The sequence below is a fragment of the Mobula birostris genome, chromosome 18 (assembly GCF_030028105.1).
Source record: "Mobula birostris isolate sMobBir1 chromosome 18, sMobBir1.hap1, whole genome shotgun sequence".
In the NCBI taxonomy this organism is placed as follows: domain Eukaryota; kingdom Metazoa; phylum Chordata; class Chondrichthyes; order Myliobatiformes; family Myliobatidae; genus Mobula; species Mobula birostris.
Window position 1 is genome coordinate 37,457,843 of NC_092387.1, and position 26,326 is coordinate 37,484,168.

The window sequence follows — 26,326 nt, forward strand, 5'->3', positions numbered from 1 at the left end:
TAAATAATAAATAGTAATAGAACAATAAATAGTTAAATAGTAATATGTAAATTATGCCAAGAAATAAGTCTAGGACCAGCCTATTGGCTCAGGGTGTCTGACCCTCCAAGGGAGGAGTTGTAAAGTTTGATGGCCACAGGCAGGAATGACTTCCTATGACACTCTGTGTTGCATCTCGGTGGAATGAGTCTCTGGCTGAATGTACTCCTGTGCCCACTCAGAACATTATGTAGTGGATGGGAGACATTGTCCAAGATGGCATGCAACTTGGACAGCATCCTCTTTTCAGACACCACCGTGAGAGAGTCCAGTTCCATCCCCACAACATCACTGGCCTTACGAATGAGTTTGTTGATTCTGTTGGTATCTGCTACCCTCAGCCTGCTGCCCCAGCACACAACAGCAAACATGGTCGCACTGGCCACCACAGACTCGTAGAACATCCTCAGCATTGTCTGACAGATGTTAAAGGACCTCAGTCTCCTCAGGAAATAGAGACGGCTCTGACCCTTCTTGTAGATAGCCTCAGTGTTCTTTGACCAGTCCAGGTTATTGTCAATTTGTATCCCCAGGTATTTGTAATCCTCCACCATGTCCACACTGACCCCCTGGATGGAAACAGGGGTCACCGGTACCTTAGCTCTCCTCAGGTCTACCACCAGCTCCTTAGTCTTTTTCACATTAAGCTGCAGATAATTCTGCTCACACCATGTGACAAAGTTTCCTACCGTAGCCCTGTACTCAGCCTCATCTCCCTTGCTGATGCATCCAACTATGGCAGAGTCATCCGAAAATTTCCGAAGATGACAGGACTCTGTACAGTAGTTGAAGTTCGAGGTGTAAATGGTGAAGAGAAAGGGAGACAAGACAGTCCCCTGTGGAGCCCCAGTTCTGCTGATCACTCTGTCGGACACACAGTGTTGCAAGCACACGTACTGTGGTCTGCCAGTCAGGTAATCGAGAATCCATGATACCAGGGAAGCATCCACCTGCATCGCTGTCAGCTTCTCCCCAGCAGTGCAGGGCGGATGGTGTTGAACACACTAGAGAAGTCAAAAAACATGACCCTCACAGTGCTCGCTGGCTTGTCCAGGTGGGCGTAGACACGGTTCAACAGGTAGACGATGGCATCCTCAACTCCTAGTCGGGGCTGGTAGGCGAACTGGAGGGGATCTAAGTGTGGCCTAACCATAGGCCGGAAGAGTGGTAATAATCTGGGGCTGGGTACAGCAGAGTGCAGATGCTACAATCTGGAGCAACAAATAAGGTTTTGGAGGATCTCAATGAGACAGTTAGCATCTATGGGATTTTTTTTTGAGTTTCTTTAATTTCTACCTCCCACTGCATCCAGCTTGAGATGCAGGTTTCAGACTAACTTCCTGTGATCTTGCCCAATACAACTTTGGACCTCTGTGTAATGTGTATGACAGTGAGTGCATGCTTAACATCATACTGTTTACTACACAGTATACGTTGTTTCGACCCCATTTCTGTCTCATTCACTGCTGTTAGTTAAACACTGACTACCACAATAAAGAATGTCTTGTTGTTAGCCTAATGAACAGTGAATCAAAAGAGGATATAGACACTACTCCTTGTGGAGTAAACAGCTAGTTGACAGTGGCTAGGGCTGGCTGCTCATTTCATTCATGCAGGTTACATGAGGTTGCTCTGCTGCCTGCATCTGAAGTAATAGGTGTGTATTAATCTCTCGTTACCTTCCCTTACCTGATTTAGCAACCCATCCTCAGCCTCACCCTGTTCCAAATGAACGAAAGCCATAGTCAGATTGTTTAGTCTGATTTTACTGATTAATTTTTGGAAGATGCCACAGTTCTCTCTCCCGAAAATCCATCATCATTTCAGTGTTTATATAAAAGGGATGTATTTCTCGTTGTTTTATTTGAACCCGCCTTCTCTGTTTATTTTGAATAACTTGCAATACATCAAGGGCCTTGAAGTGAACGTGTTCTGTTTAGGATATCATCGCTGTTTGTTGATAACATTTTCGAAGGCCTGTTGTCCAAATTCAGACTGTGATCCAGACGAACATGGTTACAGTGCTGAATTCCAAAAGACAAAACCGAGCCTAAGCATGGTCCCATGAATATCAAAGCTACAATAGATGAGTTAACCTGATATTAGGGGTTGAGAAAGAAATGATAATGAGAACACCAGCAGAAATCCCTGGTCTTCTTCAAAGACTACCTGTCTAAATGAGCAATGTGTGGTCCCAGTGACCACACATTTTAATTCCACATCCCATTCCCATTCTGATATGTCTATCCACGGCCTCCTCTACTGTAAAGATGAAGCCACACTCAGGTTGGAGGAACAACACCTTATACTCTGTCTGGGTAGCCTCCAACCTGATGGCATGAACATTGACTTCTCTAACTTCCGTTAATGCCCCACCTCGTTAGTACCCCATCTGTTATTTATTTATATACACACATTCTTTCTCTCTCTCTCCTTTTTCTCCCTCTGTCCCTCTGACTATACCCCTTGCCCATCCTCTGGGTTTTTTAACCCCCCCTCCCCCTTTTCCTTCTCCCTGGGCCTCCTGTCCCATGACCCTCTCATATCCCTTTTGCCAATCACCTGTCCAGTTCTTGGCTCCATCCCTCCCCCTCCTGTCTTCTCCTATCATTTTGGATCTCCCCCTCCCCCTCCCACTTTCAAATCTCTTACTAACTCTTCCTTCAGTTAGTCCTAACGAAGGGTCTCAGCCCGAAATGTTGACTGTACCTCTTCCTAGAGATGCTGCCTGGCCTGCTGCGTTCACCAGCAACTTTGATGTGTGTTGCTTGAATTTCCAGCATCTGCAGAATTCCTCGTGTGAGCAATGAGACCTTGGTTTAGTGTGTCATCTGTAAGACAATACCTTTCGAGAGTATTTCTAAAATTATAGAGTATTTGAATTGGTTAGATTGTGTCTCTGCTGCTTTGCTGTTGGTTAATATTTAATCTTAGGTGTTAATTGTGGCAGTTACAACAGACCCTTTTATACACTGAGTTTGTACTGAGTGAAGCCATTCTACAACTGGTACAGTTGTCTCGAGTTTAATCATCATTCAATCATACATGAATACCCATGAGTACAGCCGAATGAAACAGTGTTCCTTCGGGGCCAGGGTGCAAAATAATGTGCCAGCAGTCATACACAGCACAAGGCACATATAAGATAACAAGTAAACTTACAATCACACACAAAAAATAGCCCAAGTCCCTAATAGATATGTACTGTAAATTGATGGTGTAATGGTGTTGTTGGCAAGAACTGGCAGTTCTCAGCAGTCCGCAGACAAATGCACGCATGCAGTCCAGCTTGTCATTCCACTGATGCCACCATCGACTGGCGGAGGGGGGGCGGCGCTTAGCATGGATGCCATGCTTCACCACCTCCAGTGCTTCTTCCCTTGGACTGCAGCAACAGGCAAACCCGCAGCTTCAGGCCTAGTCCTTGCTACAATCGAGATTACATAGCTTCCCTGCCTCCTGTCACACCAATAAACAAGGGAAACGGGTTTTCAACATTTTACGTTATCAGAGTCCAACAGGGTCTTGTGATCACAAGAGAAACATCCAAGACAATCACTCGCTGTTAGACTGCATATGGCATTCGCCTGTCGACTCCGATGCCTTCCTGTTGCTGGTAGTAACATGGTCCACACAAAGTCCAGCTCCTCTGCCAGTGAGCAGCTTGCTCATGGTGTAGGCCTGTAGTACTTGAAGTTCTTAATGCTCAGCATTGTCTTGTGATTGTAAAAAGGACACCTTTGATTGGCTTTCCCCATCTCTCCTGCAAAGCTGATGTGTCTGAATGCGCTGCCATCTTACCAGAAGAGTTAGTGATTTAGGTCAGCTTCGTAGTGAAGCTAATGACCTGTCAAGTTCACTTGAATCTATGTTGCAATACCGTGAAGGTGGCAACATAACAGTTCACAGTAGGGTGGATTTTAAGAATAAATGTTGCATTCACTGTTTCTATTGCTGAGTGTGCATTCCAGGAATCCTATTTGATTTTACTGATAACGGCCTCAGCTTCCAAAGTTCCTGGGACCAGGAGCGTATTCAGTCTGTAGTGAATTCAGATGAACATTAGAGGAGAAAAAATATTTTAATTTTGTCTTGGCACATTGTCCATTCAGCATTAAACCACACCCACAGGTTCTGGTGATTAGGTTATAGTTGTGAATAGATGGTTACACTGATATGGACTCATGATGTGTCCTATTATATATATATATATATAAATGATTAAGTATTTTTTGTTGCTTGATATTATAGGTACCATCGATTGCCACTGTCCTTGGCTGGGCTGCAGCTACAAGCACAAATAGACACGTTTATTAATTCACTCAGGGTAAGTGTGTACTATTGTTCTAAAATATGATTGTTGCAAATTCCTGAACCAGCAGACACTGGATGTTTGTAATAGCTGTAACCTGGTTGTTATCCTTACCCTAGTTAGAAGTTTATAGATCCAAGTACCACTCAACAAAATTGAGCACGAGAGCATGGGTGAACACTATGCTTGGGCACTGATAAGGTTGTCACCCTTTTGAAGCCAAAAGGGAACACATAACCTCAAACTCCCAATCTAGGGATAAACAAAACTCTGAGGCTCTGCTGCACTGTTGAAGAAAATGTCCTTCAGATTAAATCAAGGCTTGGCTTCGCCACTCAACCCAAGTCATATATCAAACAAGATCCAGGAGTGGAAGAACTAATATACAAAGACTGTTTGATGGCTCTGGGCCTTTACTCACTGGAGTTTAGAAGAATGGGGGGGAGGGGATCTCATTGAAACCTATTGAATATTCAGATGCCTAGATAGTGGGTGTGGAGAGGGTGTTTCCCATAGTGGGCAGAATCTAGGACCAGATGTCACAGTCTTAGAATTGATGATCACTTAGAACAGAAATGAGAAGTAATTCCTTTACCCAGAGGATAGTGAATCTGTTGAATTAATTGCCACAGATGGCAGTGGTGACCATGTCATTGGGTATATTTGAAGTGGAGCTTGATAGGCTTTTGATTAGAAAGGTTACGGGGACAAGGCAGGAGAATGAGTTTGAGAGGGATAATAAAGCAGATAATAGAATGCTGGAGCAGACTCAATGAGCCAAGTGGCCTGATTTTGCTCCTGTGTTTTATGGTCTAACAGCAGGAAAAATTGACCCCATATCCTCCCCACTGTTTTATCATTTACCAAAATCATGAACAAAGGCATTTTGATTACATAAAATGAGAATGCTGAGAACTTGCAGCATCAGCCAGGAGAAAAACAAAACCGATGTTTTGGTTCAAAGACCCTTTATCAAGTTAATGTGTTATAAATGTACATTCAGTGGACACTTCATTAGGTACACCTGTACACCTGCACCTTAATGCAAATATTTAATCAGCCAGTCATGTGGCAACAATTCAATGCATGCAGACATGATCAAGAGGTTCAGTTAACACACATCAAAGTCACTGGTGAGCGCAGCAGGCCAGGCAGCATCTCTAGGAAGAGGTGCAGTCGACGTTTCAGGCCGAGACCCTTCATCAGGACTAACTGAAGGAAGAGCTAGTAAGAGGTTTGAAAGTGGGAGGGGGAGGGGGAGATCCAAAATGATGGGAGAAGACAGGAGGGGGAGGAATCGAGCCAAGAGCTGGACAGGTGAATGGAAAAAGGGACTGGGAGATCGTTTTGCTGGACACCTATGCTCTGTCCACCAGAGAAAGCAGGATCTCCCAGTGGCCACACATTTTAATTCCACGTCCCATTCCCATTCTGATATGTCTATCCACGGCCTCCTCTACTGTAGAGATGAAGCTACACTCAGGGTGGAGGAACAACACCTTATATTCCGTCTGGGTAGCCTCCAACCTGATGGCATGAACATTGACTTCTCAAACTTCTGCTAATGCCCCACCTCCCCCTGGTACCCCATCAGTTATTTATTTATATACACACATCTTTTTCTCTCCCTCCTTTTTCTCCCTCTGTCCCTCTCACTATACCCCTTGCCCATCCTCTGGGCTTCCCCCCCTCCCCCTTTTCTTTCTCCCTGGGCCTCCTGTCCCATGATCCTCTCATATCCCTTTTGCCAATCACCTGTCCAGCTCTTGGCTCCATCTTTCCCCCTCCTGTCTTCTCCTATCATTTTGGATCTCCCCCTCCCTCTCCCACTTTCAAAACTCTTACTAGCTCTTCCTTCAGTTAGTCCTGACGAAGGGTCTTGGCCCAAAACGTCGACTGTACCTCTTCCTAGAGATACTGCCTGGCCTGCTGCGTTCACCAGCAACTTTGATGTGTGTTGCTTGAATTTCCAGCATCTGCAGAATTCCTCGTGTTCAAGAGGTTCAATTGTTCAGATCAAACATCAGAAATCTGATCTAAGTGTTTGATGGAGGAATGAGGTTGGTGCCAGAGGGGATGGTTTGAATATCTCAGAAACTGTTGATCGATCACCTGGTATTCTCACACACAGCAGTCTCAAGAGCTCACAGAGAATGGTGCAAAAAAAACCAGAACAAAACAATGAGAGGCAGTTCTGTGGGCAAAAAAACGCCTTGTTAATGAGGGAGGTCAGAGGAGAATGGCCAGACTGGTTCAAGCAGACAGAAAGGTGACAGTAACTCAGGTAACCACATGTTACAACAGTGGTGTGCAGAAAAGCATCACTGAAAGCACAACATATCGAATCTTGAAATGGATGGGCTACAGCAGCAGAAGACCGCACCGGGTTCCACTCCTATATCTAATAAAGTGGCCACTGAGTGCATTTTCTTCAGAGAGTGGAAGGATGGAGAGTAGACAGTGTCAGTGATAGGGTGCAGAACAAGTTGGTCAAAAAGTACTGGGAGAGAGTGAAAAGCCTGCCAAAAAGTGAAAAGACAAATTTTCCAAGTAATGCTAAAGCATCTGCAAAATGTGCAGGAAATTTGTTTTATTTTGAGTTAACCTGATTTTCAACAGCGCAGTAATGTGACTTGGAGTCGTGCAAATAATCTCCAGTGTTTTGAATGGGACATGAGCAGTCTGTGCTCCCAATCTGATTTAATAGATCCCACAGCTTCAAAAGGAAATGGCTTGTTCTCCCTGGTATTCGGGGAGAATGCAGGAGAATTTGGCTGAGAAGGATAATATTCTGGTATTCTAAATGTATTTAATCCTCACTCACCATTACCAAGAAAAGATTATGTGATCTTTATTTATCGCATGTGTTTCTTTGGGAACTTGCTATAGTTTCCAATTGTTACCACTTTTCCTTATCAGAGTGACTACATTTCCAGGGTATTTCATCAATAAAGAGTGATGTGAAGTGGCATAAGAGCAGCTATATTAATGTGTCTTATGGCAGCAGGAGAATTTAAATTCATTTTTAAAAATTCTTATGATAATAGAAATCTGAGTAGTGTTGAATTGTTAATAAAGTATTTCTGGAAAGTTAACCTGATGCTTCTTTATGAGAGTCTTAATGCAGGCAAGTGGGATTTGTGTATAGGTGGGCAAAAAGGTTGGCATCGAAATGATGGGCTGAATGGCCTGTTTCTGTGCTTTTTGACTCTGATTGTAAAATGTGGTTGATTAGCATATGTTGACCTAGGAAACCACTCATTTGTATTAAATGCTGTTTCCCTACTCAACCGCACCGTGACTGCACCTTCATCCCTCAGACTGCAGCAGTTCAAGGAGACAGCTCATCCACACTTCTTTGGGGATCAACAACGAATAGGCAATAAATATTCAACTTGCTAATGACACCTAGAACATAGCTCTTTCAAGGAGACTTCTGCAGTTATTCAGTGGGTCTTATCAGTGGTAAAACAATGGTACATTAACATAGCAATTTCTGCAGTCATTCATATAGACAGGGAGATGAGACACAGAGTTTACCTGTGGGAAATATGCCATGCTTTCATTATTTTCCCTTTAAATACCTTTATTTATATACCCTACATTTTTGCCTCGTTTTGCTTTCTGCAGACAGACCTGTTTGCTGGTGTACTTCCTGTTATCAGTTTGTTTTTCCTTACGTAGTACTTTTTGCTGGTGTTATCACTGTTACAGCCAGGGCAAACAAAGAGCTTGGGCAGGCTGCTAGTGAATTACAAATGGTGAAAGAAAATGAACTTTTGTACCGGTTTTGTGTTTGGCTAATGCTGCAGTGAATGACATTTCTGATTTGAATACTATAAAAACGGCAGTGTTTGCTTTCTCCTTCCTCTCAGCTACTGAAAGCCTCAAGTCCTTTTACATCGGAATTTATTCAGTACCTTACTTGCGTGCAAGGTTTCACAGTTCTAGCAGGCTTTCATGGTTCTGTGCGGGAGGAAGTAACAGGCTGAATACAGAATTTACTCATTACCTTGCAATGTTTGCCAAAAACAAATAACAAAGGCAGCCACAGAAGCAAAACATAATTCCATTTTTAAAATTCAATTCAATGAAACAAAACCTTAAATAGTCAATTGTTAGAGTTTAACAGAAAAAGACATGAAACTGGTGTTACTTGTGTGTAATGTTGCGATGCAAAAGTTACTGGAGAATTTGAAATGGGAAGAAGTGGAGTGAAATTTGGAAACTTGACTTTTTAAAGTGTTATTTAACAAGCAAATTACATATGGATGGTGTTGATAAACTCCGGCAAGAAAAATCCTTCATTACCCGCTATGGGGCTGCTATACATGTTTTGTGAGAGTGGAGATGAATGAGATTAAAAACAAACAGATCCAGAGGAGATCAAAGTTCTTATTGACAGTGTTCTGCTAGCTGTTAAAATGAATACCTCTATATATAAAATTCAGGGTGCACATGTTGTCAGTGGGCAAATAATTGCACAGCACAAGATTTTTGTGCACACGGGTCATTACAAATTAGAGGGAACGGTGGGGATGGGGGGGCGGAAAGGAGGTGATAGGATGAAGCCAGGCAAGAGGGAAGGTAGTTGGGTGGGGGAGGCGTATGAAGTGAGAACTGGGAGGTGATAGGTGGGTAAGTGAAAGGCTGAAGAACCATAGAACACTACAGCACAGAAAACAGGCCATTTGGCCCTTCTAGTCTGTGCAAAAACATTATTCTGTTGGTCCCATTGACCTGCATCCAGTCCATAACCCTCCAGACCTCTCCCATCAATGTACCTATCCAATTTATTCTTAAAACTTAAGAGTGAGCCCGCATTTACCATGTCAGATGGCAGCTTGTTCCACACTCCCATCACACTCTGAGTGAAGAAGTTCCCCCTAAACCTTGCCCCTTTCACCCTAAAGCCATGTCCTCTCGTATTTATCTCTCCTAACCTAAGTGGAAAGAAGAAGGAATCTGATAGGAAGGAGATAGAGAATCACTCTCTATTGCTAAAGGAGATACTGTAGATAGGTCTAATTGTAACCTTAATCCCACACTCCGGCCCATACCTGCAACACACATAAAAGTTGCTGGTGAATGCAGCAGGCCAGGCAGCATCTCTGGGAAGAGGTACAGTTGACGTTTTGGGCCGAGACCCTTCATTAGGACTAACTAAAAGAAGAGCTAATAAGAGATTTGAAAGTGGGAGGGGGAGGGGGAGATCCAAAATGATAGGAGAAGACAGGAGGGGGAGAGATGGAGCCAAGAGCTGGACAGTTGATTGGCAAAAGGGATATGAGAGGATCATGGGACAGGAGGCCCAGGGAGAAAGAAAAGGGGGAGGGGGGGAAGCCCAGAGGATGGGCAAGGGGTATAGTGAGAGGGACAGAGGGAGAAAAAGGAGGGAGAGAAAAAGATGTGTGTATATAAATAAATAAATACTGGATGGGGTACGAGGGGGAGGTGGGGCATTAGTGGAAGTTTGAGAAGTCAGTGTACATGCCATCAGGTTGGAGGCTACCCAGGCGGAATATAAGGTGTTGTTCCTCCAACCTGAGTGTGGCTTCATCTTTACAGTAGAGGAGGCCGTGGATAGACATATCAGAATGGGAATGGGACGTGGAATTAAAATGTGTGGCCACTGGGAGATCCTGCTTTCTCTGGCAGACAGAGCGTAGATATTCAACGAAACGGTCTCCCAGTCTGCGTCGGGTCTCGCCAATATATAGAAGGCCGCATACCTGGCTACCTTTTGCACACACTTTTTCTTTCCCTGCTTTCCTTATTAAGAATCTATCTATTTCTCCCTTAATCAAAGCCTCTTCTTCCACCATCCTTTGAGAAAACAAATTCCAAAGACTCTTCACAGTTAGCCAAAAAAAAAATCACTTTTTAAATGTATGACCTCCCATTGTTAAACAGTGACTCATGGTTCAAGATTTTCCCACAAGAACAAACACCTTTTTCAGATCCATCCTGTCAAGAACCCATAGAGTCATGCAGATTTCAATGCATGGCCATTCCAGGCTGTAGCTAACTTTACCATAAAATTCCAGAACTAACCCTTATGACTCCTGTTTCAGAATAAGAACCAGAATCAGGTTTATTATCAGAATTAGAATCAGGTTTAATATCATTGGCATATGTCATGACACTTGTTGTTTTGCAGTAGCAGTAAAGTGCAAACACATAAAAGAAAAACTATAAATTACAATAAGAAAGAGTGCAAAAAGAGAACAAATAAGTGAGGTAGTGTTCATGGGATGGTTTAGAAATCTGATAGCAAAGGGGAAAAAACTGTTTCTAAAATGTTGAGTGTGTGTCATCAGGCTTCTGCACCTCAATTTCTAATAGATGCAATATGAAGAAGCTTGTCCTGATTGGCGGGAGTCCTTAATGATGGATGCTGCTTTATTGAGGCATCAACCTTTTGAGGATGCCTTGAATGCTGAGGAGGCTACTGCCCACGATGGAGCTGGCTGAGCTTACAACTTTCTGCAGCCTTTTCCGATCCTTCAAACCAGACAGTGATGCAGCCAATTAGAATGCTCTCCACGGTACTTCTGTAGAAATTCTCTAGAGTCTTTGGTGACATACCAAGTCTTCCCAAACTCCTAATGAAATCTAGCCTCTCTCATGCCTTCTTTACAATTGCATCAATATGTTGGGCTCAGGATACGTAGATCTTTAGAGATGGTCCCACCCAGGAATTGAAACTGCTCACTGATACTATCATTCATCATCACTGACATCTGTTGTGAAATTGGTTCTTTTGTGGTTATAGTATGGTGCAATACATTAAAAAAAGCTATAAATTACACTGAGAAATGTATTTTTAAAAATACTTGTAGCACAAAAAGAGAGCAAAAAGTGAACTACTATTCATGGTCCAGTCAGAAATCTATATGGACTATGCCGACTAAGAATTTACAGAAAGCTTAGTCAGCCTCATTGATTTTATGGTTTCCATAATGGGAATCTAATACCTTACTTACTTTAACCTCTACTATATTCAGTACCTTGCCTTTTACTTTCCCGCATGTTAAAATAGGCATGCCCAACGACGCAGCTTGTTTCTTGTTTTTTGTGAGCCACTGCTGCAATCGGGTGTTTGTTCCTTTGTCACTGAAGGAACAACTTCTGCCAGTGTTACTGCTATGACCTCAGTCTTTTTGTTAAGATATGTTTTATAGTTCTGCTCACTTTTTTCCCTCTTCAACATTTAACTTGCTGGTTCAGCATTGATTTAAAGAATAAAGCAGCACATTCTCTGCCTGCTCTAGCAAGCTCTGGGACAATCGTTCATTTGCCTATTAGGTTATGTTTGGCACTTATCCACTCTGGCATTGAATTGCAAGATACAAACAGCAAGGCCTTCCATTAGAACACAAGTGTGTACGAAATAAAGGCAGGTGTAGGCCATATACTTCTTGAAGGCAGTGACGGATGATCTGCAGATGCTGGAATCTAGAGCAACAGACAAAATGCTAGAGGAATTCAAAGGGTCAATTAGTATCTGTGGAGGGAAATGGACATTGACATTTTGGATAAAGACCCTTCTCCTGTACTGGAAGAGTAGAGGGGAGAGAACCAGTATAAAGAAGTGAACAGAAGGGATGGAGCAAGAGATATGTGGATCTAGGTGAGGACAGATGATGGGCAAATGGAGGAGAGAAGAGTAGAAATAGTCAAGGAAGCTGGGAGATGATAGGCGGAGGCAAGAATAAGTTGCAGATGATAATGAACTTGTCTCTACATACCTCAACTCCATTTTATTCGCCTTGATTCAGTCTCTTTCCACTTAGATGTATGACATTTCACATGCTCTTGATCTCTCCAACAATTTTTAATACCCTGGCATTGATCGCCTAATTTGCATCCTGGATATTCGGTCCCTATACATCTCTATTCCCCCATCAGGAAGGCTTCTCTGCTTCTTTCTAGACATTCAGCTCTGCTGTCATAAGGATCGTTACAGAAAATCTTTCCTACCAAATACTATAAGCATATGCAACGGTCCATCTCTGTGCGACAGAAGAACACGCATTAAAGTACAATAGTTTCTGCTTTATAATTTCATACATTATTATTGGACATTATTATTGTGTATATAATTATTTTGCATGTTATTATTAGTTAAGTCTGCACACTGCTAGTGTGTTTTTAAATATTCCTGCTGCAATAAAGGAATTTCCCACTTGGGATCAATAAAGTACTTATTATTATTATTACTACAACAGACCTAACCAGCTCCCCTCCACCACCGCCCTCTTTCATCTGGTGGAACTGTCCTTACACTCAACAATTTCTCTTTCAGCTCTCCCCACTTTCTCAAACCCAAAGTGTAACCTTGGGCACCTACATAGGTCCCAGCTATGTCTGTCCTTTCGTTGGGTATATGGAGCAGTTCATGTTCCGTGCCTTCACTAATAATGCTCCTCAACTCTTTCTGTGCTACATTGACACCTACATTGGTGCTGCTGCTGGCGCCCATGCTGAGCTCGTCAATTTCATCAACTTTGCCTCCAACCTCCATCCTGCCCTTAAATTCATTTGGTTAATTTCTGACACCTCTCTCCTTTTTCTTAATATCTCTGTTTCTATCTTTGGAGACAGACTGCCTACTGTTGTATTTTATAAACCTACTAACTCTCACAGCTATCTTTACTCTACTTCTTCCCACCCTTTCACTTAGAAAAATGCTATTCGCTTTTCTCTGTTCCTCCGTCTCTGCTGCATCTGTTCCCAGGATGAGGCTTTCCTTTCCAGTATGTCAGAGATGTCCTCCTTCTTCAAAGAATAGGGTTTCTCTTCCTCCACTATTGATGCCACCTTCACCCGCATCTCCTCCATTTCCCGAACATCTGCACTCCTCTCATCGCCTTAACGAGGACAGAGTTCCTGTTATTCTTATCTGCCACCTCAAGAACCTCCATATTCGGTACATAATTCTCCACAGTTTCTGCCTTCTTCAATGGGATCCTACCACCAAACACATCTTTACTTCTCCCCTCTCTTTGTTTTCAGCAGGGATCGCTCTCTCTGTGGTTCCCTTGTCCATTTGTCCCTCCCTATTAATCTCCCTCCTGGCACTTATCCTTGCAAGCGGAAGAAGCACTGCACCTGCCCATTCACCTCCTCCCTCACAATCTTTCAGGATCCCAAACAGTCCTTCCAGGTGAGGCTGTATTTCACCTGCGAGTCTGTCAGGGCCATCTATGCTATCCAGTGCACCCAGTATCGCTTGAATCGGGGACTCCAAGCAACACAGAGGAGATGCTGGAGGAACTCAGCAGGCCGAAATGTCGACAATATTCTTTTCCATAGATCTGCCTGACTTGCTGAGTTCCTCTAGCACCTTGTGTGTGTTGCTTTGATTTCCAGCATCTGCAGATTTTCTCTTGTTATAGATTGAGGGACTGCTTTGTTGAGCACCTTCACTCTGTCCACAACGAGTAGGATCACCCAGTGGCTAACCATATTAAGACCAATCCCAATTCCCATTCTGACCTGTCAGTCCATGACCTCCTCTACCGCCAAGGTGAGACCACTCTGAGGTGGGAGGAGCTTCACCTCATATTCCATCTGAGAGGCTTCCAACCTTATGACATGAACAGCAATTTCTCTAACTTCTGTAAACTTTTTCCCCCCTCCCCCTTCTTTCTTCTTTCATTCCCCATTCTGGCTCTCTTCTCACCTCATCTGCCTATCAACTCCCTTCTTTATGTTGTACCTCTCGTTACCTTTTGCCAGCAGAGGAAAACAAATCCTGTTTTACCCATTCTCTGTTAACTCAATACTCCATCCACACCAGCAGGTTACATCCCATATCAACTTGTACATTCTCTGAAAGATTTGAAATAGCACTCTTATTAAATGCCTTTTGGAAATCTAGGTATAGATTATCCAGCAATTCCTTTCTATCCACAGCAATTCTTCAAAGAACTCCTGAGCAAACCTGATAGCCCCTTCACAAAACTATGTTGACTTTGCCTAACCACCTTGGATTTTACAAATGCCCTGCCATTACATCTTTGATAATAACTTGTAATATTTTCCTGATGATGGATGTTAAGCTAACTGGCTTGTAGTTTCCTGGTTTCTGCTCCCTCTCTTACCTATATATGGAGTTACTTTTTGTTTTGCCAGCCAGTTCGGATTGGGCTGTGTGCTTAGCCCCCTGCTCTACTTGCTATGACTGTGTGGCTAAAAACAGCTCCAACACCATATTCATGTTGTGGGCTGTATCAAAGGTGGTGATGAATCAGCATACAGGAGGGAGGGGAAAATTTGGCTGAGTGGATGTCATAACAACAACCCCTCATTCAATGTCAGCAAGACCACAGAACTGATTGTGGACTTCAGGAGAGGGAAACTAGAGGACCATAAGCCAGTACTTATCAGAGGGTCAGAGATGGAAAGGGTCAATAATTTTAAATTCCTGGGTGCCACTATCTCAGAGGACCTGACCTGGACTCATCATATAAATGCACAACAGCACTTCTACTTCTTTAGGAGTCTGCGGAGATTCGTCATGTTGTCAACAATCTTGACAAACTTCTATAGATGTATGGTGGAAAGTATATTGACTGGCTGCATTACGGCCTGGTATGGCTTTGAGCACCAATGCCTTTGAGCACAAAATCCTACAAAAGGTAGTGAATTCGGCTAAGTACATTATGGGTAAAGCCGCCCCAACCACTGAATACATCTACATGAAATGTTGTCGTAGAAAAGCAGCATCCATCTTCAAAGATCCTCACCACCCAGGCCATGATCATTTCTCACTGCTGCCAACAGGAAGAAGGTACAAGAGTCTCAGGACTCGCGCCACCAGGTTCAAGAACAGTTACTACTCCTCAACTATTAGGCTCTTGAATAGAAGAGGACAACTACACTCACTTGCCCATCCATTGAGATGTTCCCACAACCAATGATCTCACTTTAAGGACTCTTTATCTTGTTACTTCATGCTCTCGTTATTTATTGCTGTTTATTTATATTTGCACAGCTTGTTGTCTTCTATGCTTTTGCTCATTCATTGATCCTGTTTACAGTTACTATTCTATAGATTTGCTGAGTATGCCCGCAGGTAAAAGAATCTCAGGGTTGTATGTACTCCAAGAACAAATTTTACTTTGAAGAGCTCTTTATCTTGTTATTTTATGCTCTAGTTATTTATTGCTATTTATTTATATTTGCAAAGTTTGTTGTCTTCTATTCTCTTGCTCTTTCATTGATCCTGTTTACAGTTACCACTCTATAGATTTGCTGAGTATGCCCGCAGGTAAAAGAATCTCAGGGTTGTATATACTCTGATAATAAATTTTACTTTGAAGTTTGAACTTTTGTTATTGGAGAATCAAAGGCAATGCATGAAGTCACTGATTAGCCACTTTTTTTAAAGTCCATTCGGATCAGAAAATCTGTTTTCTAAGCAATTTAATGTGGATAAATATGAGGTTATCCACTTCGGTGGCAAAAACAGGAAAACAGATTATTATCTGAATGGTGGCTGATTGGGAAAAGGGGAGGTGCAACAAGACCTAGGTGTCATTATACACCAGTCATTGAAAGTGGGCACGCAGGTACAGCAGGCGGTGAAAAAGGCCAGTGGTATGCTGGCATTTATAGCGAGAGGATTCGAGTACAGGAGCAGGGAGGTACTACTGCAGTTTAACAAGGCCTTGGTGAGACCACACCTGGAGTATTGTGTGCAGTTTTGGTCCCCTAATCTGAGGAAAGACATTCTTGCCATAGAGGGAGTACAACCTTCACCAGATTGATTCCTGGGATGGCAGGACTTTCATATGATGAAAGACTGGATTGACTAGGCTTGTACTCACTGGAGTTTAGAAGATTGAGGGGGGATCTTATTGAAACGTATAAAATTCTAAAGGGATTGGACAGGCTACATGCAGGAAGATTGTTCCCGATGTTGGGGAAGTCCAGAATGAGGGGTCACAGTTTGCGGATAAAGGGGAGGCCTTTTAGGACCGAGATGAGGAAAAACTTCTTCACACAGAGAGTTGTGAATCTGTGGAATTCTCTGCCACAGGAAACAGTTGAGGCCAGTTCATTGGCTATATTTAAGAGGGAGTTAGATATGGCCCTTGTGGCTAAAGGGATGTGGGGGTATGGAGAGAAGGCAGGTACAGGGTTCTGAGTTGGATGATCAGCCATGATCATACAGAATGGTGGTGCAGGCTCGAAGGGCTGAATGGCCTACTCCTGCACCTATTTTCTATGTTTCTATGTTAGCCTTCAGCTTTAACAATTGGCCCAGTACTGCTGCCCCTGGTTACCGTAATTTTACAAACTCCTTCCCCCATGCCACTTCCCTATTTATAATTATATCTTGGGTGTTACCCGTATTTCCTCGAGTGAATGTAGATGTAAAATACTAGTTCAATTCACTTAAAATCTCCTTGCTGTTCATTATTAATTCCACAGACTTGCTTTCTGTAGGACCAAAGCTTACTTTAACTTATGCATTTTAAAATATTTATAGGATCTCTTGCCATCTGATGTTGTGTTTTATGTCACAGTCTAATGTTTCCTTCTATGTTAATCCTTTAGTTATTCTTTGTCGCTTCAATATTCCGTCAAGCCCTCTGGCCTGCCACCCCTTTCAAGCAATTCTATGCTTCTTAAATTTATTTCTACATTATAATTAACTATGAATTGTAGGTTCTCCCACGTGGAGCCCCCTCCCCCAACCCAATTGCAATGTATCCATTTTGTGCTTTCTAATAATCACTGTAAATGTCTGTTGCCTGTATTTATGTTTAAAATATTACCATAGACATATTGTTTTCTCTGCTGAACTTAATATAAAATTGAGGTCATTAATCAAACCCATCTCATCGCACAAAACCAGATCCGGCATAACATTGCGCAGATCTCAGAAACTATTCCAAAAACACTCTGAAATCCTCACTAATTCACCTTTTCCCATTTTATTTTCAGTCTATGTGTGATTATGCCTTTACCTTTCTGACAAGTTGCCATTTTTTTCTTCTTTTATTTCCCACCCTTCCTGGCAGTTTTATTGCATCTTCGTCCAAACTGCTTCTACACCCTGGTTTCCTGAATGCGAGTCGCCCTTTCCTATTGTGTTCAGCCAACATTAATGAAAGAAACAATCTTCATCCACCTTTTCCTCACTTCCTGTGCTTCCCAAGGGTTGAATACCAAGGGTAAAGAACAGTGTAAACCATACTGGGCACGGGCTTCATACCAAAAGGATCAAGTGTGAACATCCCTACACACTGGGCTGAGTGAAGGCAGCAGCCAAGGACACGGTGGGAGTACCTGCCAGATTGAGACTGCATCAGCCATAAATGCCAGGACTCTGTATGAGGTTACTGTAACAGTTGGCGACCATACTGACAATTTCAAGAGTGGTTAACAAGATAAATCTTATCAAGAATGGATGACAGCACACAGTAGAACAGACCGTGCTGAGAGCAGGTATTGGTTTCATGGTACTGAAAATGGGTGAAAGTACAGATCATGCCTTGACCAGTTGCTGGTACTGACAGCATCAAGAGCACAGTATGGTGTGTAATCAGAGCAAGAGACTGTGTTGACCGTGTTGAAGGCGAATGAAGTACAAATATTGCTGAGCACAGGTTAATATGTATAAACTGCTGATGGTAGGTGACAGTGCAAATGGTATTGGGAATAGATGGACTGTGCTAAGTGTAGGTGACCCAGAATATATTGAATGTCGAAGAAGCATAACACTGCAGTGGCAGTACTGATGGTGTCAAGAGTGGGTGATATAGAAATCCAATCAAGATTAGTTAAACTGAGTGAAGGTTACAGTGTGAACACAGCAAATGTAGATGTCAGTACACAGCATACTGTGGTGGGTAGAGGGGTGGCAGGGTATCTTCCAATCTGACAGTGCCAGAACAAGTAGGGTCACAAGGACAAGCTAGGCAATTACAGGCTGGTGAGGTATAGGGAAGTTACTGATGTGAATTCAAGATCCACCATCACTTGGATAGTCAGCTGAGTCAGCAGAAGGATGGTTTGTGCAAGGAAAGTCGTGTCTGATAAATTTTTTTGAGGTGTTTGAAGGGGTATCAAAGGTGAAGGTTGGGCAGTAGATATGGACTTCAGAAAGGCCTTCAACAAGGCCTTGCATGGCAGGCTGATCTGGAAGGTTAGAACGTGGAATTCAGGGAGAGCTAGCGAGTTGGATTCAGAATTGGTTCGATGGCAGGAAGCAGAGGGTGATGGATGAAGGTCAGTTCTCCAACTAGAGGTCTTTGACAAGTGTGGCAGTGTTGGGACCTCTGTTATTCATTATTTATGTAAATGATCTGGATGTGAATATAAGACCATAAGACATAGCAGAATTAGGCCATTTGGCCCATCAAGTCTGCTCTGCAATTCCATAATGGCTGATCCATCATCCCTCTCAACTCCATTCTCCTGCCTTCTCCCTGTAACCTTTGATGCCCTGATTAAACAAGAATCTATTAACCTCCGCTTTAACTGTACCCAATGACATAGCCTGCACATCCAACTGAGGCAATGAATTCCACAGATCCTCTTCTGGACACTCTCCAATGCCAGCACATCTTTTTTTAGATAAGGGGCCCAAAACTGCTCACAATATTCCAAGTGTGGTCTGACCAATGCCTTATAAAACCTAAGTATTACATCCTTGCTTTTGTATTCTAGTGCTCTCGAAATTAATGCTAACTTTTCATTTGCCTTCCTTAGTGCTGACTCAGCCTGCAAGTAAACTTTAAGGAATCCTGCACAAGGAGTCCCAAGTCTCTCTGCACCTCTGATTTTTGAATTTTCTTCCTATTTAGAAAACAGTCACCTCCTTTATTCCTTCTGCCAAATGTATGACCATGCTCTTCCCTACATTATATTCCATCTGCCACTTCTTGGCAGACATCCTGCTTCCTCAACATTGCCTGCTCCTCCACCTATCTCCATATTATTCGCAAACTTGGCCACAAAGCCATCAGTTTCTACATCCAAATCACTGACAAACAGCGTAAAATGAAGTGGTCCCAATACCAACACCAGTCACCGGCAGCCAAGCAGAAAAGGCCCTCTTTATTCAGATTCTTTCCCTCCTGCCAGTCAGCCAATCTTCTATACATGCTAGTACCTTTCCTGTAATACCATGGTCTCTTATCTTGGTAAGCAGCCTCATGTCTGGCATCTTGTCAAAAGTCTTCTGAAAATTCAAATAAAAACATCCACTGACATTTCTTTGTCTATCCTGCCTGATATCTCCTCAAAAAATTCCAACAGGCAAAATTTCCCCTTTAGAAGGCCATGCTGACTTTGCCTTATTTTATTATGTACCTTCAAGTACCCTGAAACCTAATCCTTAGTAATGGACTCCAACATCTTTCCAACCACTGAGGACAGGCTAACTGGTCTATAATTTCCTTTCTTCTTCTTCTCTCCCTTCTTAAAGAGTGGAGTGCCATTTGCGATTTTCTAGTCCTCAGGAACCATTTCTGATTCTTGAACGATCATTACTAATGCTTCCACAACTTCTTCCTCTACCTCTTTCAGAAGCCTTGGGTAAAGTCCATCTGTCCCAGGTGACTTATCTACCTTAGGACTTTTCAACTTCCCAAGTACCCTTGCCATAGTAATAACAATGACACTCACTTCTGCTCCCTGACACTCTCGCATTTATGGCATTTTGCTAGTGTCTTCCACACAAGATACTTATTACAGTTGTCTGCCATTTCTTTGTCGCCCATTACTACCTCTCCAATGTAATTTTCCAGTGGTCCAGTATTACTCTAGTCTCTCTTTTAACCTTTATAAATCTGAAAAAACTTCTTGTGTCCTCTTTTATGTTATTGTCTAGCTTACGTTTAAATTTAATGTTTTCTCTCTTTACTGGCTTTTTTACTTGCCTTTTGTTGGTTTTTAAAAGCTTCCCAATCCTCTAACTTCCCACTAATTTTTGCAATATTATATGCCTTCTCTTTTGTTTTAATGGTCCCTTGACAGCCACAGCTGATTCATCCTCCCTTTAGAATACTTGTTCATCTTTGGGATGTACCTATCCTTCGCCTTCTGAATTGTCACCAGAATCTCCAGCCATTGCTGTTCTGTTATCATTCCTTCTAGTGTCCCCTTACAATCAACTTTGGCAAGGTCCTTTCTTATGTCTACATAATTCCCTTTACTCCACTGTAATACTGATACATCCGATTTTAGCTTCTCCTTCTCAAACTACAGGGTGAATTCTCAAACTGCCTCCTAAGGGCTCCTTTACCATAAACTTTTAATCAAATCTGGGTCATTGCATAACACCCAATCCAGAATTGCTGTTCCTCTGGTGGACTCAACCACAAGCTGCTCTAAGAAGCCATCTTGTAGGCACTCTACAAACTCCCTCTCTTGGGATCTAACATCAACTAGATTTTCTGAATCTACCTGCATATTGAAATCCCCCATGATTATCAAAATGTTGCCCTTTTTACTTGCCTTTTCTATATGCTGTTGTAATTTGTAGCCCACACACTGGCTACTTTTCGCAGGCCGGTATATATCTCCCTTCAGGGTCTCTTTTGCCTTGCAATTTCTTAACTCTACCCACAAAGATTTTACATCTTCCAATCCTGTCACCTCTTTCTAAGGATTTGCTTTCACATTTTACCAACAGAGTCACCCCATCCCCTCTGCCTACCTGCCTGTCCTTTAAATATAAATTGTATCCTTGGATGATAAGCTCTCAACTATGATCTTCCTTCAGCCACATCTCAGAGATGCCCACTGTTGTAGCGTGGATGAAATCACTGGAGAGACAGAGTCACTGGTAGATACAAAGCAGCTTCTTTATTCGACACAACAAGGTACAGCAGGCATCTACGTACCGAGACGCTTTCCGCAGAAAGGTCTGCTAGCTAAATGTGGGCTGGATATTTATATGCTAAACACAAAGGCAATCGCTACTTAAAAAGTTACAGACAATGCATAGACAATGTTTCCCTTTGAAGTTACATACAAAATATCACACTATCCTTTCCTTCAGACGCCAACATGTCTGTGTTGGTATCCACAGCCTTTAGTTCAACCCCCAATACATTTATTTGGCATTTTACGCGCTAACATAGAAGACAATTTATATTTATAATGTATAGATAATACTGTCTTCGAAACTACAGCATCAGGCACCAGAAGTATCTGGTATTCACACCTTTTAGGAAGTCCATTGTGGTGTACTCAATCCACAGTCCTTTGTCAAATAGTTAAAATAGAAGTCTCCCGGCCAAAGTAATTTAAGTGTAAACAAATCATCTACCCAAAAAAATCCACTCTAACACCCACAACGTCTCTAACTGAGCCACAAGATCTTCCACCTTATTCCATATACTGCTTGTATTCAAACATAACACCTTCAGTCCTGTATTCAAAAACCTTTTTGATTTTGGCCCCCACCTTCACTCATCCCAGTGACTGCAATTTTGCCCTATCATCTGCCTGTCCTTCCTCACAGCCTTACTAACATTGCATCTACTTGTTCAAGATTCAAGATTCAAAAACTTTATTGTCATTCTAACCATACATCAGCTCTGCAGGGCAGAATGAGACAGCATTTCTCAGGAGCAGTGCAATCATAACAAACGCAACACTAAATAATAAACATAACAATAAATAGTAAAACACAACAGCCACATGTCAGTTAAATCAAGTTATAAGTGTCCAAAGCAGAGTCAGGTGGAGCAGCTATTTAGCAGTCTGACTGCCTGTGGGAGGAAGCTGTGTAGTAGCCTTGTGGTTTTAGTTTTGATGCTCCTGTAATGTTTGCCTGATGGCAGAAGAGCAAACAGTTCATGGAGTGGGTGTGAGGGGTCTTTAATGATGTACTGTGTCTTCTGGAGGCATCGACTCTGAAAGAGGTCTTGGACAGAAGGTAGGGAGACCCCATTAACCTTCTCTGCTCCCCTAACCACCCTCTGCAAGGCTTTTTTGTCGACAGCACTGCAGCTGGAGTACCAGGTTGTGATGCAAAAGGTCAGCACGCTCTCAACCACGCCTCTGTAGAACATAGTTAAGATGTTAGTGGGGAGTGATGATTGTTTAAGCTTCCTTAGAAAGTGCAGTCTCTGCTGGGCCCGTTTCACAATCCCAGTGGTGTTCCTGGACCAGGTGAGATTGTCCGAGATCTGCACCCCAAGGACCTTGATGTTTTCCACTCTCTCCACTGTGGAGCCGCTGATGCTGAGGGGTGTGTGCTCAGGCTGAGACCATCTGAAATCGACCATCATCTCCTTGGTTTTGGTGACATTAAGCATCAAGTTGGTATCACTGCACCAGCTCTCTAGGTGTTTGACCTCCTCCCTGTACATAGTTTCATCATTTTTGCTGATGAGCCCCACCACTGTGGTATCGTCTGCAAATTTAGTGATCAGGTTCTCCTTGAATCTGGCTGCACAGTCATGTGTTAGCAGTGTAAACAGCAATGGGCTAAGCACACAGCCTCGTGGGGATCCAGTGCTCAGCGTGATGGAGTCAGAGATGTTCCTGCCAACACGGACTGACTGTGGTCTCTCTGTCAAGAAATCCAGAATCCAGCGACACATGGCAGTGCTAAGGCCAAGCAGTGACAGTTTCTCCACTAGTCTCTGCGGGATGATGGTATTGAACGCTGAACTGAAATCAATGTACAGGATTCTGGCATAAGTGTCTTTGTTGTCCAAGTGAGAGAGAACTGTGTGCAGTGTGGTGGACATTGCGTCCTCCGTAGAGCGATTTGGACAATAAGCAAACTGTAGAGGATCCAGTGATGAGGGGAGGCTGGCTGTGATATGAGGCTTGACAAGCCGTTCAAAACATTTCATCACTATGGGGGTCAGGGCAACGGGACGGTAATCATTCAGACAGGCTACAACTGATTTCTTTGCTACAGGGATGATTGTGGAGGTTTTGAAGCATCTGGGGACAATAGCTTGACTAAGGAAGATGTTGAAAATGTCTGTCAGGACATCTGCTAATACATCAGCACAGTCCTTGAGCACACGTCCAGGGATGTGGTTGGGACCTCCCGCTTTTCGTGGGTTGACTCTGGCAAGGGTCCTCCGTGTTGCTCTGGATCAATGATTGGAGCCGGCTGGTCAGATGGTAAAAAGGGACCGGCTCTCCCCCTTACTGTAGTGTTTGATGCTTCGAAGCTGGCAAAGAAATTGTTAAGCCTGTCTGGTAGAGAGGCGTCACTGTCATCAGTTTTCTGCCTGATCTTGTAGTCTGTCAGAGCTTTAATTCCCTGCCACATCCGTCTGGTGTCACCTGTGTCACAGAAGTGTCCATGTATTTTGCCCATGTAGGCCCTTTTCGTTTTCCTGATCCCTAGTGAAAGTGCAGACCTGGCTGAGTGAAGCGCACTCCTGTCCCCCAATCTGTAGGCTGTGTCACGGGCCTTCAGTAGTGAACGCACCTCTGTTGTCATCCATGGCTTTTTATAACCACGTGCGGTGACGGATTTCATCACAGTGACATCCTCCATGCATTTGGCTATGTAGCTGATTACTGCCTCCGCATACTCCTCAATGTCTGTATGGTCATCATAGGAGGCTGCTGTTTTGAATATATCCCAGTCTGTGTGCAAAAAACAGTCTTGTAGTGCTGAGGCCGCTCCTTTTGGCCAGACCCTTATCTCTCTTTTCTCTGTTCTCACACGTTTAAGCAGTGGTTTATATGCTGGTGTTAGCATGACAGATATGTGATCACAGTGGCCAAGGTGGGGGCGGGGGGCTGCTTTGTATGCCTGTGGTATGTTGGTATAAGCCAAGTCCAGTGTGTTGTCTCCCCTGGTTTTGAAATCCGCATATTGCCAGAATTTGGGGAACACAGTCTTTAAGCTGGTGTGGTTAAGGGCCCCAGCAATCACCACAAAGCTGTCAGGATGTGTAGTCAGTAGCTCACTGATGGCTTCATGTAGGCCTCCCAGTGCTTCGTAAGCATTAGCCTTAGCACTGGCACTGGAAGCTACGTAAACAGCTGCCGCAAGCATGATGGTGAATTCCCTCGGCAGATAGAACGGTCAGCATTTCACCATGAGAAATTCAGCCAGTGGTGAGCAGTGTTTAGCAGCTACTGTAGCGTTCCCACACCAGTCTTTGCTTATATAAACACACAGACCTCCTCCTCAGCCCTTACCGGAGCTAGCTGCCTCTCTGTCCACACGAAACGATGTCATTCCCTCTAGCTGTATCGCCGCGTCCAGTATGTTGTCATGGAGCCAGGATTCCGTTAAGACATACACACAGCAGTCTTTAAATTCCTTGCGTGTTTCTCTCAGCAGACGCAGCTCATCCAGCTTGTTGTCGATGGGGTGGACATTTGAGAGCAGAAGGGACAGTACCGCTGGTCTGGTGGGGTTAGCTTTTAGCCTAGCATGTATACCAACTGCCCCATCCCTAGCCCGATCACTCTGGTTCTCATCAACCTGCCAAATTAATTTAAACTCTTCTTCACAGCTTTAGCAAACCTACCCGCAAGGATATTGGTCCTCCTTGAGTTTAGGTGTAACCCGTCCTTTTTGTATAGATCATACCTTTTCCCCAGAAGAGATGCCAATGATTCAGAAATCTGAAACCCATGTCCCCTGTACTAATTCCCCTGCCATGCATTCATCTGCCAAATCATCCTTTTGTTACCCTCACTGGTGCATGGTGCAGGTAGCAATCCAGAGTTTATGCCCTTGGAGGTCCTGCTTTTCTGCTTTCTGTTAGCTCTCTATATTCTCTCTTCAGGACCTCCTCCCTTTTCCTGCCTAAGTCATTGGTACCAGTATATATCACATCTTCTGGCTGTTCACCACCCCCCCCTTTAGAATGCTGTGAACCCGATCCGAGACATCCTTGACCCTCTCACGCAGAAGGCAACGTACTATCCAGCTGTCTCTTCCACATCCATAGAATCTGCTGTCTGTTCCTCTAATTATGGAATTTCCTATCACTACTGCCTTCCTCATTTCTACACTCCCCTTCTGAGCCACAGAGCCGCACACAGTGCCAGAGACCTGGTCACTGCAGCTTCCCCTGGTAGGTCAACATCAACCACCCCTCCCCCCCCAACCAACAGTGTCCAATGTGGTATACTTATTATTGAGGGGAATAGCCACAGGGGTATCCTGCACTGGCTGCCTATTCCCTTTTCCTCTCCTAAGTCACCCAGGTACCTGCCCTGTGCAACTTAGAGGTGACTACCTCTTATCTATCACTTCCTTATTTTTCCCGATGAGCCGAAGGTTATCAAGTTATATTCATGGAATGTTTAGCATGTTGGCAAATGGAACTAAATTAGGGCTGTTGTTGATAGTGAAGTAGGTTACCATGAATTACAAAGAGATTTTGATTAGTTACAGAGATATGATGAGGAATTGCAAATGGCATGCTGGCCTTCATGAAGTTTAGGAGCAGGGACATTATGCTGCAGTTGTATAGGTAATCAGTGAGACTGCTGTTGGAGTATTGGTACAGTTTTGGTCATCCTGTTATAGGGAAATCATTGTCAAGCTGCAGAGAGTGCAAAAGAGATTTATGAGGATGCTACCTGAACTAAAGGGATGAGTTATTGGGAGAGGTCAGTCGCTCTAGATTTTTATTCCTTGGAGCGTAGGAGAATTAGTTCTCAAAGAAGTTTATAAAATTATGAAGGGTATGGCTAAGGTGGACAGTCATAGTTTTTTTCCCCCTCCAGGACTAGGGAAACGCATGGGTTTCCTCCAGGTGTTTCGGTCTCCTCCCACAGTCCAAAGACGTACCAGTTAGTAGATTAATTGGTCATTGTAAAGCAGGAGGACACAGATACAAGATAAAAGGAGAGAGATTTCTTTATACAGGCGGTGATGAATATTTAAATGAGCTGCCAGTAAAAGTGGATGATGTGGGTATAATTTGGAGGGGTATATAGATGGGAGAGGCTTGGAAGGTTATCGGCAGAACATGGGCCACTAGGACTAGCAGCAAGGATGCTGTG

At 43.4% G+C, this 26,326-nt stretch overlaps 1 protein-coding gene across 4 annotated transcripts in view; it reads left to right on the plus strand.

Annotated features, from left to right (window-relative positions):
- The window catches only part of LOC140212061 (paladin-like), a 288,234-nt gene that overhangs the window by 98,664 nt on the left and 163,244 nt on the right, over positions 1–26,326 (plus strand). For all 4 annotated transcript variants that reach the window (XM_072282528.1, XM_072282529.1, XM_072282526.1 and 1 more), the window contains one exon: positions 4,291–4,366. In XM_072282528.1, coding sequence (XP_072138629.1) covers positions 4,291–4,366 — 76 coding nt within the window. The remainder of the gene's footprint in view (positions 1–4,290; positions 4,367–26,326) is intronic.